This window comes from Pempheris klunzingeri, chromosome 5, assembly GCF_042242105.1.
Source record: "Pempheris klunzingeri isolate RE-2024b chromosome 5, fPemKlu1.hap1, whole genome shotgun sequence".
Taxonomy (NCBI): Eukaryota; Metazoa; Chordata; class Actinopteri; order Acropomatiformes; family Pempheridae; genus Pempheris; species Pempheris klunzingeri.
Window position 1 is genome coordinate 1,301,650 of NC_092016.1, and position 13,351 is coordinate 1,315,000.

Below are 13,351 nucleotides of genomic sequence, written 5' to 3' on the forward strand. Positions count from 1 at the left end.
GCCGTACCTCCTCAGGGAGTCCTCATCTGGGGGGTCAACAGGCATTTCTTGGCTTAAGGCCTCCGGTGGCTCTGCCGACCTGCCGGCAGCAGCCTGCCGGTACACCCTCTCCCACTGCGCCGTGTCCTGGTTGTACACCAAGCCCACCGTCTGCTCTCCAGGCTGGCTGGGGGTCGGGGCTATCGGGAAGGCCACTGTTCCTGCTCCTCCACCTCCGGGGGGAGGCGGCGGCTCGCTGGGCTCCGGGGGAGCCCTCCTCTCCTGGGGTTGGGGTTCTAGCGTCCTCCTGCCCTCCTCGGGCTGCCACGGGGAAGAAGACGAAGGGAAGGAGGAGGAGGAAGAGGAGGGCTCCAGGGGGGAGGCAGAGGTGGAGGAGGCTTGGTTGGTGCGCTCCCAGCGCTGAGAGTCATGGTTGAAGGTCAGCAGGTTGTGGCAGGCCCGGCAGCGGTTCAGATGGCCTCGGGAGGACGGGGGAGGGACATTGTTCTCCAGGCTGTGGGAGGAAGGAGGAGGGGGGAGGGGAGGCTGGTAGTGGATGATGGTCGGGGAGGAGGTGGAGGAGGATGAGGAAGGCCCAGGTCGCTCTGGGTCCATATTATTATTCAGCAGCTCTTGGCTCTGCTCCTGACCTCCATCCGTCATGGCGCCTCCTAGAGGAGGCTCCAGGTCCTGCATGCGGTCGAACTCCATGAAGTAGCGGCTCAGGTTGCACTGCAGCACGTTGCGGAAGGAAGCCGTGTTGCTGCGGGAGCCATCCCAGAAGGGATGGTGCCCGCTGCTTGTACCTGCAGCATCTCGGGCCCCGGGCTCCCCTTGTTGGGGGAAACCCCGCCCCTCAGAGGCAGAGGTGTAGACCGGGGACTGAGAGGAGCCGTCCTGCTGACGGAGCACTGACAGAAGGCTGATGGAGGAGGAGGAGGTTCTGGGAGGCAGCATACCTGGACCGACCCCACCCTCCCTCATACTTAGCAGGTTGCGTGTCCAGTCGGGTCCTGGCCTGGAGGTGGAGTGCGGCTCGACGCCGCTCGGTGCGGTGGGATTAAGAGAAGTGCCGGCGCTGTAGTAGACTGAGGTAAAGGCTGAGGGTCGCTCCGACGGCTGTCTGGGCTCCGTGCGGGCCGAGGAGAACGTGGAAGCCGGGGAAGGCTGGGGAGCGTCAGAGGACACCCTGGGATCGGGGGGGGCCGGATTGGTGGCCAGGGAGGGGTTGCGATTGACAGAACAGCGACTGCACAGACAAACCATGCCCAGGTGCTGGGTGCAGCCCGGGAAGGGAGGCCCGCGCTCGGAGCTGGGGTACTGGGCCAGAGGCATGCTGGGAGATTCTCCGACACCGCTTCCGTTTTCACCGAGCGGCCGCGGCTGCTCTGCCCCCGTCTGAGCCCCCGGGGAGCGAGACGACAAGATGTGGAGGAAGTTGTGGAGGATCGGTGTGCGGCGAACGGGCTGGGAAGGCAGGAAGGAGCGCTGGCGGAAGTGAGGCATCTCGACGCTGTCCATGGGAACCTCAGAGTCCTCCTCGTTCTGAAAGAAAGACCACAGCTCTGAGGACTCCACCCAACCAGCCACCAACCACCAACCACAGACACACAGGCACCGGTGCTCACCTGCTGATTGGACGGATTCACTATCGCCGTCAGAAGGTTGTGACCGAGAGGGTCAAACCTCACCAACCTGAGAGGGAACACAGAAAACACAAAGCTCTGTTGATGTTTTCCCAACAACATACATGTGCTCAATAAAACTCAAGACTTCCTGCTGTTGCTGTGGACATTTATCAAGAGAAGTGCTGAGTTTGTATTAACTGCGGAACAGGAAATTAGGAATAAAGGCCTGGGAGTTTATTCCAAAATAAAGCTACAGTAAAGAAACTCCAGTATTTCTACCCCTGGTCCTTTGTGTCCTCATCCTGGTGTCTGAGTGACTGGTAGGTAGTAAAAGTGTTGGAACTGGTCCAGTAGATCACCTCAGCCAGCAGCCACCAAACGGGCTGCACTGGCCCGCTATTGTTATTCTAAGATCTCCTCAATCGCTCTCATTTTACCCGCCGAGAACAGTTTCTGTTCTACCGCTGCCTCTAAAGTGACTGTTTTTGTCAATGGAGTCTGGTGGTTATGAAGAGTGATAGAACGGCTTCTGATTTAATGGTTTCTGGCTAAACAAAAAAGGTTTTACTCTTTAACAACAAGGTCTCTCTCTGTAGGGATCCTTTCCATGATGCTGTCACACACTTAGAATAACACTCTGAGCCTGTCAGTGGATCAAACAAGCTCTTTTAGTGGACCTACTGTGATCAGGTGCAGTTGTCCCAAAGGATCACGTTGCAGCCCGTTTGGTCGCTGCTGGCTGAGGTGATCTACTGCTAGTAGAAGTTTTCACACCAAATTATGTAAAAAATAGGACCCTGTTTAAAAGGAGTTCTTATCTATTTTGTAAGTAATTGTTGTTAAAATCGGGCCTGTTCATGCAGCATCATGGAGGAATACTGTTGCCATATGTGCCAACTCTTCCTCTCCAAACCTCCCTCGCTAACTCCTAAAGCGACTGCAGTGACGCCACAGCGGCTCTGTCCAACTCACCGGACTCTCTCCGTGTCGCTGCCCGTCTTCACCACGGCGAAGGGCTCCGGTCGGCTCCAGTCCCAGAAGTGCAGCTCGTTGTTGGTGGCGATCAGGAGGAGCTGGGCTGTCGGGTGGAAGGCCAGGGACGCAATGGCGACGTTGCTCTCTGTAAACCAACTCTCACTGCCGCCCTGCAGACAGAACACACACTCTTAGTAAAAGAAAACGTGTAGTTAAGGGCTTGAGATATACTGTAGTGATACACATGAGCCAACTGGGCACTAAAATAAGATAAACACACACACAAGGGGAGGATCCATCTCTTAAGAAACTAAATCTACAGTTACATAGAAACACTCACACACACACACGTATCCATATGTATATAAATATATACACATACACACACATGGAGCCTCCATGAGGACAATAAGCAGAAACATCAGTGGAGGCTCTGAAATGTTTCTGTTCTATCAGATCTCTGTCGCTCAGAAAGTAAAACCTGAAACAGTTCAGATCTCCTCTGGAGGTTCACAGATCTTTAGATCCACTGTTGTTCTGGATCAACATGTTCTCTGTCTTTCTTTAGTCTCCTCTGATGAACAACATGTCTGAAGTCTTTTCTCACTCATTCTGCTTTAGTGACTTCTGGAACCTTCTAGCTGAGGTTGGACACATTTTAGGGACATGAAGAAGAAGAAGGTCCTCCAAGGAACGACGTCACCAGAAGAAGAAGGATACCTGACACACATCACTTCCTCCCTGATACTCACATGCAGGTCCCAGATGCGGACTTCGCCATCAAGGCACCCGGAGGCCACCAGGCCGGGGATTGTAGGGTGAAAGGTCACACACCAGGGGGTTCTACGGTGGCCCACTAAGGAATGTAGGCACTTTCCAGTCTTCACCTCCGTTATGTAAATGTTGTGGTTGACATGTGTGGAAGCCATAAGCGTCCTACAAGAAGAAAAAAGGTAGAAAAAGAAAACAACCATTTCATAAATATCACCTTTAGTTTCTTTTCGTCATCAAAGTTGATAACTACTGAATATAAATATGGAGAGGAGAACTTTGGTATTCTTAACCCTGGTTCCTATTTTCAGAGTGTTATTCTAAGTGTGTGACAGCATCATGGAAAGGATCCCTACAGAGAGAGACCTGGAAGATCCTTTTGGTTTAACCACAAACAGCACACACACCAGACTACATTCACTAAAACGGGGATTTTAGAGAACAGGACACAGGAGCTGCTGCTCTGCTGCTGCCTCCATCGGTTTGTTTACTTGCGTTATTGGGTCTCTTTGCATTTTTTAAAGGTTTAGTTTGGATCCAGCACAACATTTGTGTAACACAATAAAAGAAATAAAGACCAGTAACTTTTGGTTTAACCACAAATGTGAAATGTTTTTGTCAATGGAGTTTGGTGGCTTAGAAGGAAGCGATATAATAAATAGGGGCCGGGTTTAATAATACCAGAGTTATCTTAAAACAAGCTTTGTGCTTTCCCAGCTACAAAGGGCTAAAAAACAGTAGGAACTGAAATAGATGCTCTCACCTGTCGGGGCTGAAGGCCAGCAGGAACGTTGACCGAGGGCTGTCCGGCAGCTCCACTTTCTGTCAGGGGCACAAACAATTAAGATTTTTAAACTGTGTAGTAATTCTAGAGAGAAAATCATCTGTAGCGGCCGATAAGGGGACAAGAACAGTATTAAAACAGTGAGTCTGTGTAAAGAAGCGTCCTCTGATTGGTCGGTATCAGTCTGTGTAAAGAAGCGTCCTCTGATTGGTCGGTATCAGTCTGTATAAAGAAGAGTCCTCTCGCCAGAGACTCTCGTGGCGAGAGGACTCTCAGTTCAGAGCGCAGAGGAGTCGGGCTGGTTAAAGTCCAGCTCAGACTGATTCAGGGCTGCTTGTGAAAGTGGATCACATCAGAATTAAAAGGATGTGATTGGTGCTGAAAACAGACAGACAGAGGCTTGGATGTGAGGACGTACCTGACTCTGCCACTTCATCCAGCGCACCTTCTCCTCCACCAGCAGCTGCAGGAGCCTCTGCGAGCCGAAGGTCTGGGAGCCTCGCTCCCGGCTGGACAGGATCCGGACAGAGTTCCTGTGACGGGACGCCATTGTTGCTACTGGAGGCCTCGGCTGATTGGCTGCTCACTCCCACTGCTGCCAGTCCGTCGCCATGCAGCGTCTAGGCTGAGAGAGATGGGCAGAGAGAGAGACGGGCAGTTGTTCAGGGTGAATACATATGAGAGGAAGTTGGCCACAGTGTCAGGAGCACGGGTCATGTTGCTTCATCAACACAACAAACAAACAAGGCCAAAAATATAAGATAAGAAAACAGAGTTAGACGACATCTGGTTACCCTGACGATGTGATATGTAGTTAATCTGAGGAGGAGGGTGGAGGCTTCATCGTGGTTAGACGTCACGCTGGTTTATTATTTTTTTCTTAAACGAGCATAAATGACTAAAAACTCACTGTTGAAGTTTATAAAAGTTAAATTTACTGCTTTTTCTTTGTTTTCTCTCCTGAAAACTGAATATTTTGGGCTGTTTTAATGCATTTGTTCCCCCCGTGGGAACTCTTTCTGTTGAATGATGAACTGATTGATCAGGAAAATAATCAGCAAATTAATCACTGATGTGTGTCAAACACCAGCTTCAGTGGAGAGAAGCAGGAAAACCACATGATGACGACACACAGCGAGAAGAATAGTCACCAACACCAGAGACCAGACTGAACTCCCACAGGCTGCAACTGACTATTGGTTTCATTATTGATTAATCTGCCGATTCATTTATGGCTCCATCAGAGTTTCCCAGAGCCCAAAGTGACGTCTACTGATGTTTACTTTGAGGATTTAGACAGATGAACTCATTTTAAGGCCTAATGAGCATTTTCTTTAATGACTCTTCTCTGGATTAATTGATTAGTCTTTTATCTGATCAAAAGTCCTAAACAGAGAGATATTCAGTTTACCATCAAAGACGTCTAAATGACTAAACGATTATGCGTTAGAGGAGTTATACAAAAAAATTAACTAATTCTAATCAATTAAGCACAGCAGCTCTAATTCAATTTGTGATCAAATAAAACAGAGAAAAACATGAAATACAGTCAATCAATCAATCATAAAAACAGCTGGCGATTAATTGTCTGTCAATCGACTAATCGTTTCAGCTCCAGATGAATGGATTCATAGTCTCTCACTGTACTGTGAGACTTTTGGTTTAACCACAAACACCCGTTATATATCGCTCTCTGCACACACACCAGACTCCATTCACAAAAACACAAATTTTATCTCACAGAACTCAGGAGCTGCTGGTCATCTGCTGCCTCCATCAGGTAGTTTGTTCGTGTTATTGTGTGCGACACAAATATTTTTGTTGGATCTGAACTCACCCTTTAAAACACCAAAGTCACAAACAAACTAACCAACTGAGGCAGCAGCGGACCAGCAGCTCCTGTAGTCTGCGAGGTAAAATTCCTGTTTTTCGCAATGGAGTCTGGTAGCTTTGAAGAGAGCGACATAACAGCTGTTTGTGGTTAAACAAGTAATGTTAGCTCACAGAACACAGGAGCTGCTGATCTGCTGCTGCCTCAGCTAGTTAGTTAGTGTTATTATGTGCCTTCTAAAGGGATAGTACACACATTTTAATTACTATTAAAATAACTGTCAGCAGCACTTCCAGTCAAATGCAGAACTTAACCTTGTTTGCCAACAAACCAAACTCTATTTAATTCACAGCGGTCAGTGGTCAGCGGCCGGTGCCAGCGTCCGCCCGGGGAGGGTCGGGGTGTTTTTCCTTCCAGAGTTTTGGACCATTTCCTCATTTAATAAGCTGCCAGATATCCCAGCATGCAAAGCGGCATGGATCACATCTGAACCCGGACACGGGGAGAGCCGAAGCTGTCGTAATTTTGTAGAGCTGAAATTAAAATACTTTTAATATCTGTTGGTTGGTTGGTTACTAAAGTACTGTAGTCTAGTACAAATCTGAGGTACTTGTACTTCACTTTCTACTGCTGGAGGGAAGTACTGAGCTCTAACTGTTTAACTTCACCACATTTATCTGACCGCTTTTCTTTTCCAGATTGAGATTTTGACATTAAAAACACGAGGAGATTATAAAATATGATGTTTTGTTGTGGAATTAAACTCCAACAGTTTAGACAGGAACAGCTGGAGCCATTCGTCACGTAATCAATTCATTGGCAGCTTTTCTGATTCTCACATGTGAAGACTTGCTGCTTTTCCTTGGAATGATTTGAATCATAAGGTTTTAGTTTGGAGCTTTGTGAAGGAGCCACTTAGTGAGACGGTTTCTCATGATTTCTACAAACCAAACTGTCCTTGTGGGTGTTTTTATCTCGTTATGGTTGTTGTGTGACATTTTATATTCATTTGTGTCACTGTGAGAACGTTTTGTGGTCGTCCTGCGTCTCCTTGTGGTCGTCCTGCGTCTCCTTGTGGTCGTCCTGCGTCTCCTTGTGGTCGTCCTGCGTCTCCTTGTGGTCGTCCTGCGTCTCCTTGTGGTCGTCCTGCGTCTCCTTGTGGTCGTCCAGCGTCTCCTTGTGGTCGTCTACCGTCTCCTTGTGGTCGTCTACCGTCTCCTTGTGGTCGTCCTGCGTCTCCTTGTGGTCGTCTACCGTCTCCTTGTGGTCGTCCTGCGTCTCCTTGTGGTCGTCCTGCGTCTCCTTGTGGTCGTCCAGCGTCTCCTTGTGGTCGTCCTGCGTCTCCTTGTGGTCGTCCTGCGTCTCCTTGTGGTCGTCCTGCGTCTCTTTGTGGTCGTCCTGCGTCTCCTTGTGGTCGTCCAGCGTCTCTTTGTGGTCGTCTACCGTCTCCTTGTGGTCGTCCTGCGTCTCTTTGTGGTCGTCTACCGTCTCCTTGTGGTCGTCCAGCGTCTCCTTGTGGTCGTCTACCGTCTCCTTGTGGTCGTCCTGCGTCTCCTTGTGGTCGTCTACCGTCTCCTTGTGGTCGTCCTGCGTCTCCTTGTGGTCGTCTACCGTCTCCTTGTGGTCGTCCTGCGTCTCTTTGTGGTCGTCTACCGTCTCCTTGTGGTCGTCCAGCGTCTCCTTGTGGTCGTCTACCGTCTCCTTGTGGTCGTCCTGCGTCTCCTTGTGGTCGTCTACCGTCTCCTTGTGGTCGTCCTGCGTCTCTTTGTGGTCGTCCAGCGTCTCCTTGTGGTCGTCTACCGTCTCCTTGTGGTCGTCCTGCGTCTCTTTGTGGTCGTCCATCGTCTCCTTGTGGTCGTCCTGCGTCTCCTTGTGGTCGTCTAGCGTCTCTTTGTGGTCGTCCTGCGTCTCCTTGTGGTCGTCCTGCGTCTCCTTGTGGTCGTCCAGCGTCTCTTTGTGGTCGTCCAGCGTCTCCTTGTGGTCGTCTACCGTCTCCTTGTGGTCGTCCTGCGTCTCCTTGTGGTCGTCTAGCGTCTCCTTGTGGTCGTCTAGCGTCTCCTTGTGGTCGTCTACCGTCTCCTTGTGGTCGTCTACCGTCTCCTTGTGGTCATCCTGCGTCTCCTTGTGGTCGTCTACCGTCTCCTTGTGGTCGTCCAGCGTCTCCTTGTGGTCGTCCAGCGTCTCCTTGTGGTCGTCCAGCGTCTCCTTGTGGTCGTCCAGCGTCTCCTTGTGGTCGTCTACCGTCTCCTTGTGGTCGTCCTGCGTCTCCTTGTGGTCGTCCAGCGTCTCTTTGTGGTCGTCCTGCGTCTCCTTGTGGTCGTCCAGCGTCTCCTTGTGGTCGTCCAGCGTCTCCTTGTGGTCGTCCTGCGTCTCCTTGTGGTCGTCCTGCGTCTCCTTGTGGTCGTCCAGCGTCTCCTTGTGGTCGTCCAGCGTCTCCTTGTGGTCGTCCAGCGTCTCCTTGTGGTCGTCCTGCGTCTCTTTGTGGTCGTCCAGCGTCTCCTTGTGGTCGTCCAGCGTCTCCTTGTGGTCGTCCTGCGTCTCTTTGTGGTCGTCCAGCGTCTCCTTGTGGTCGTCCAGCGTCTCCTTGTGGTCGTTTAGCGTCTCCTTGTGGTCGTCCAGCGTCTCTTTGTGGTCGTCTAGCGTCTCTTTGTGGTCGTCTAGCGTCTCTTTGTGGTCGTCTAGCGTCTCTTTGTGGTCGTCTAGCGTCTCCTTGTGGTCGTCCAGCGTCTCCTTGTGGTCGTTTAGCGTCTCCTTGTGGTCATCCAGCGTCTCCTTGTGGTCGTCTTGTGTCTCTTTGTGGTAATTTAATTGCCTTCCTGGCAAGAAATGTTAACTAAAGCAATTAATAAAATCCTAATGTGTCCATGATGCTAATAATCGTTGCTGTTAGTGCCAAAAATGTGTTTTCTAAATCGCAGTAAACTGAATTGTTGGACTGTTGGTTGGAAACAAGGAGCTTTGTGAAGGAGCCACTTTGGGCTCATTGTGACACTTTAACAGTCGCTGTGCTGCTCTGTGGTCGTTTTCTGTCTATTTATTCCCCTTTTGTCTCTCTGGTCGTCTCCCCAGCCAAAAATGTCAACCTAAGAAATTAAGAAAACTTAATCCATCAAAAACAAAACAGCTGGTCGTCGTTTTAAAACACAGTGACGTGAATAACGCTGAGCTCTGGACTGGTGTTTGACCAACAGTCAGTGTGAAGGAGCCACTTTGGCCTCATTGGGACAGTTCCTCACCTTTTTTTACAAACCAAACCTTCATCTGACATCAACATTATGTTGAGGATGAAAACTGAGCCCAGATAATAAACACAATCATCCTGTCGGGTAAAATATTAACATTTAAAGCATTTAAAGTCTGAATCTGCTGAAATAACCAGAGAAGACAGTTTCTTCTGGAAAATCTAATAGTTTCAAAGCAGAAATCAGAAAGCAGCACAGCAGAAAATGATTTAAAGAGTCGACATGAAGCTTTAAATCTGCTCCACCTGTCGAGTGTATTTCACTTCCTACATGTCTGTTACACTGAATCACTGAGGAGATCCTGTCAGGTCCAACTTTCCCCCTTTTTATCTTTATTTACTCGCTTCTTTCTCGTCTTTCTGTTTGTTTTGTGTTTCTTATTTGGCCTGTATTACATGAATCCACAATAAAAAGAATCAGCAGCTGCAGTTTGATGCTAAACAGTTAGTAATCCTGCTTTTCCATCAATGCTGAGGAAACATAATCTACTTTACTGCTCCACTACTTTTACTTTAACATTATTTCCACAGTACTGTTACTGCAGTACCACCTGTGGTAAAACACACCTGTAGTTTTGGGAGTTAAACAAAATGCTGCGAGGCCGTTATTATTAATCCCAGGCACGAAGCCTGAGCGAGCCGCAGAGAGCACATTACATTAGACGGCTCCTTTACGCCTCGGCAGCACATCACCGCCTGCTTTTAGATTTCACCGTGTCATTCAGTTTCAGCGTGTGAGCGGTCTGAAGGTTACAGCCGGCGGACTGGAACTTGGAAAGCAAACCTACGGGTCTCAGGGCTTGCTGGGAAAAATGTGAAAAAAAGAAAAAAAAAAATATATATATATATATATATAAAAATCAAGGCAGGGCCAAAGCTAATGAGGTCCAATCTCTCAGCAGCTTTCATCCGGCCGTCCTTGATCCCACCTGCTCCAGTGGAGCAGCAGCAGAGCTCAGCGGTCACACTGCCCAGACCCCACTGTGAATGTTTGGAATATTTTGGAACAGTGTGAATGTGCAGGACAGTGGGGCTGAGGGGAGACTGGAGTTCAATCAACTTTCACTAGGATAAATAAAGTGTGAGGGGAAAAAACACACCAATGCCTGCACAGGAATGTGAAGCGAACCCGTTTATTTTAGGGCTGCAAGTGACGACGACTTCCATTCTTGAAACCTGTTTGATTAAAGGAGGAGTCCAGTATTTTAAATCTGGATCCTTTTTTTGGTTTTTGTTATTCTGAGTGTGTGACAGCATCATGGAAAGGATCCCTACAGAGAGAGACCTGGAAGATCCTTTTGGTTTAACCACAAACAGCCGTTATATCGCTCTCTGCACACACACCAGACTACATTCACTAAAACAGGGATTTTAGAGAACAGGACACAGGAGCTGCTGCCTCGATTGATTGGTTCGTTTGTGTTGTTGTGTGTTACAAAAGTATTGTGTTGGATCCGTATTAACTCTTTAAATCACCAAAGTCACACAATAGCACAAATGTACTATCTGATCGAGGCAGCAGTAGACCAACAACTCCTGTGTTTGACCATGTAAAATCCCTGTTTTTGTGAATGTAGTCTGGTGTGTTTGCAGAGTCAAATCATGTCGTGTTTGGCTTCAGAGACACTTCTGATTTTACTCTTTTCTGGCATTTTTCAGACCAACTGATTAATGCAGAGAACAAACAAATCACAGACTAACAAAAGGCTCCACAGTCTGATCACCTCAGGAAAACCTCAGCTGATTAACGAATAATCAAAATCCAACATCAGGCTCAGAGTCTTCCTCTCCACTAAAGCTGCAACGATTAATTGATCAGTTAAATTAATCAGCAGGTATTCTGATAATCAAGAAACATGCGTGTGAATATTTTCTGGTTTCTATTTATATATTTATTTGTATTCTTCTTTTGGCCAATATGTCTTTATAGACTTTGATATAATTTACAGTACACTTTGTACCAGCTGTACGCTGCATGTTATGTTTAGTTCAATAAAGAATAAAAAGAATATTTTCTGGTTTCTTTCCTCCTCTGTGCCAGAAAACTGAATATCTTTGGTTTGTGGACTAAATAAGACACTTGAGGACGCACTGATCCACAGTTTTCACCTTTTTCTGGACAGAAAATCTGACCGATCAGATGGATCGGTGATGAAAACATTCATTATTTGCATCCCTGCCACATTTAGACAGCCCTCCGCCCACTGGAACGGCACCAACATGATCTCTTCTCAGTGTGCAGCACTATTAAACCCCCCACACAGAGAACAAACACCAAACAGGAACATCTGCACCAAACAAAACCAAACTTTAGAGCCTCCTCCTGTCAGTGCCAGTGATTATTACCTGATCCCCACCAAACCAACACCCAGCCTGCCTGTCAAACACCCACACGGCTCCTAAAGGTGTGACCTCTGCCCGGTCAGCTGCACAAAGACACATTTAAACCATTTCAGATCCCAGACACACCAAAATAAACACTTCCCAGCTGTATACATTACAAACAGCCAGATGCCAATTAGCCTCTGACAACAGCTTCACACTGAGAGCTAAATGTGGGCTGTTCCTCCTGCCTGGCTAACACCACACCCTGGTGAACCCTGGCTTTTACACAACCACCAACAACCTCCTGAAAAGTTCATGTATGTGATGCTGGCGAGCTTTTTAAAGCCCGTCCTGAGGCAGCTAGCAGGGAAGCTAAATTAGCCCAATCCGGATACAGCAGCCAAGCTAACGATCTGGAAAATAAAGCAGCGACTTATTTGGTGTTTTAATAAGATTGGCGCTGACATGCGGGTACAAATACGTTCCTCCCGTTTGGTCCCGGCGATAGGGTCACAAAGGGATCAATAAAAACGAACTGTATGGCCTACCTTCCTTTATCGAGTCGCTCCCCGGCTGTGCCATCATAGGCGGTGCTAACAGGCTATCTTCAGCTAACAGTAGCAACGCTAGCTAGTTAGCTAGCTCGGCCAAGAACGGAAAATGTGGCCGCTGCTAATAATAAGCGGTGTGACGATAACATCGGTGTTTCGCAGTTATTCTAACGAAAAGCGTCCACCGAGATCAACGGACAGCGTTCATGATATCTGAGGGAGGCGAAGAGGAAAAGTTTTCTAAGGCATTGGTCCAATGTTTCACTAGCTGCCCGACGCGAAACTGCTACTGCGTAACTAGCTAGCTGCTAGCTAGTCACACACAGGCTTATCAACAGAGCGCCGATTACAACTAATCGAACGCACCGAATCCCGACTAAAACACACTAGAATAGCTGTTTTGATAATCTGATCCAGTAACGATATGAAGTAAATATTCTCCGCACTACTATGAATGTTTACATCATTTCATATCATTAAATCCAGCAGGAAATACCGTAATTTGCACCAGCAAGAGTTTACTCTTGCATCGATTACAAATCCTGGAAATAGTTGTTTTAATTGTTCTGGATCATTTTTTTAAATCTTATTTTAAAATATTTAAGAAATAAAGAAGAGAGCCAATTTATTATTCTGTCTGGATTACAACTCATTTCATAGAACACATTTTGAAACGGAAATGAACATGATAGTAAAGATCTTATTTTAAATATAAAGGTGTGGAAACAGCTCACCAGTGAATTTCATTACAAAAAGAGCCAATTATTGATCAGCCAGTGATTGATGGGTGTTATTAGCACTGCACTTTTCCTCACAGATACTCTAACACGGTCACCTTTCATTTACTACCACTAAAAATGTCTGTAGTTGTGCAGGTAGGTCTTTACTTTTAAGTACTAACACACATATTCTAGTGTGTTTATCAGTAAAGTCCACTTTAAGTCCTCAGGCTGCAGTTAAATGTCCCCTCAGTGTTTCTGGGTTCATCTCTGTATTAATGTCGTTGCTCATTTTATCTACTAAGAAAACAACACTTCATCCTTGAGGACATTTAAAACAGGTGACAGGTAACTGAAGCGGTCAGATGAATGGAGGGCAGTCAAAGTCAAAGGTCTCCCCCTGAGACGTGTTGGAGCAGAAGAGGAGAGAAATACAGAAGGGTGATGAAAAGTGTTAAAAGCTCAGCCGAACACTCAAACAGGTGAAGCAGCTTGTAGTTCCTGAGCTGCTCACCTGAGGAACGAGCTTCCTGAACACCTGAGCTCA

General features: G+C 47.6%; 1 protein-coding gene across 1 annotated transcript in view; it reads right to left on the minus strand.

Moving 5' to 3' along the window:
* The window catches only part of ambra1b (autophagy/beclin-1 regulator 1b), a 30,131-nt gene extending 25,117 nt beyond the window's left edge, over window positions 1–5,014 (minus strand). Inside the window, exons 1-7 of the mRNA XM_070830068.1 lie at window positions 4,932–5,014; window positions 4,556–4,762; window positions 4,117–4,175; window positions 3,335–3,518; window positions 2,580–2,752; window positions 1,608–1,674; window positions 8–1,524 (exon numbers count right to left, since the gene is read on the minus strand). Of these exons, the coding sequence (XP_070686169.1) occupies window positions 8–1,524; window positions 1,608–1,674; window positions 2,580–2,752; window positions 3,335–3,518; window positions 4,117–4,175; window positions 4,556–4,687 (2,132 nt within the window). The 5' untranslated portion in view covers window positions 4,688–4,762; window positions 4,932–5,014. The remainder of the gene's footprint in view (window positions 1–7; window positions 1,525–1,607; window positions 1,675–2,579; window positions 2,753–3,334; window positions 3,519–4,116; window positions 4,176–4,555; window positions 4,763–4,931) is intronic.
* Window positions 5,015–13,351: the final 8,337 nt, after the last annotated feature.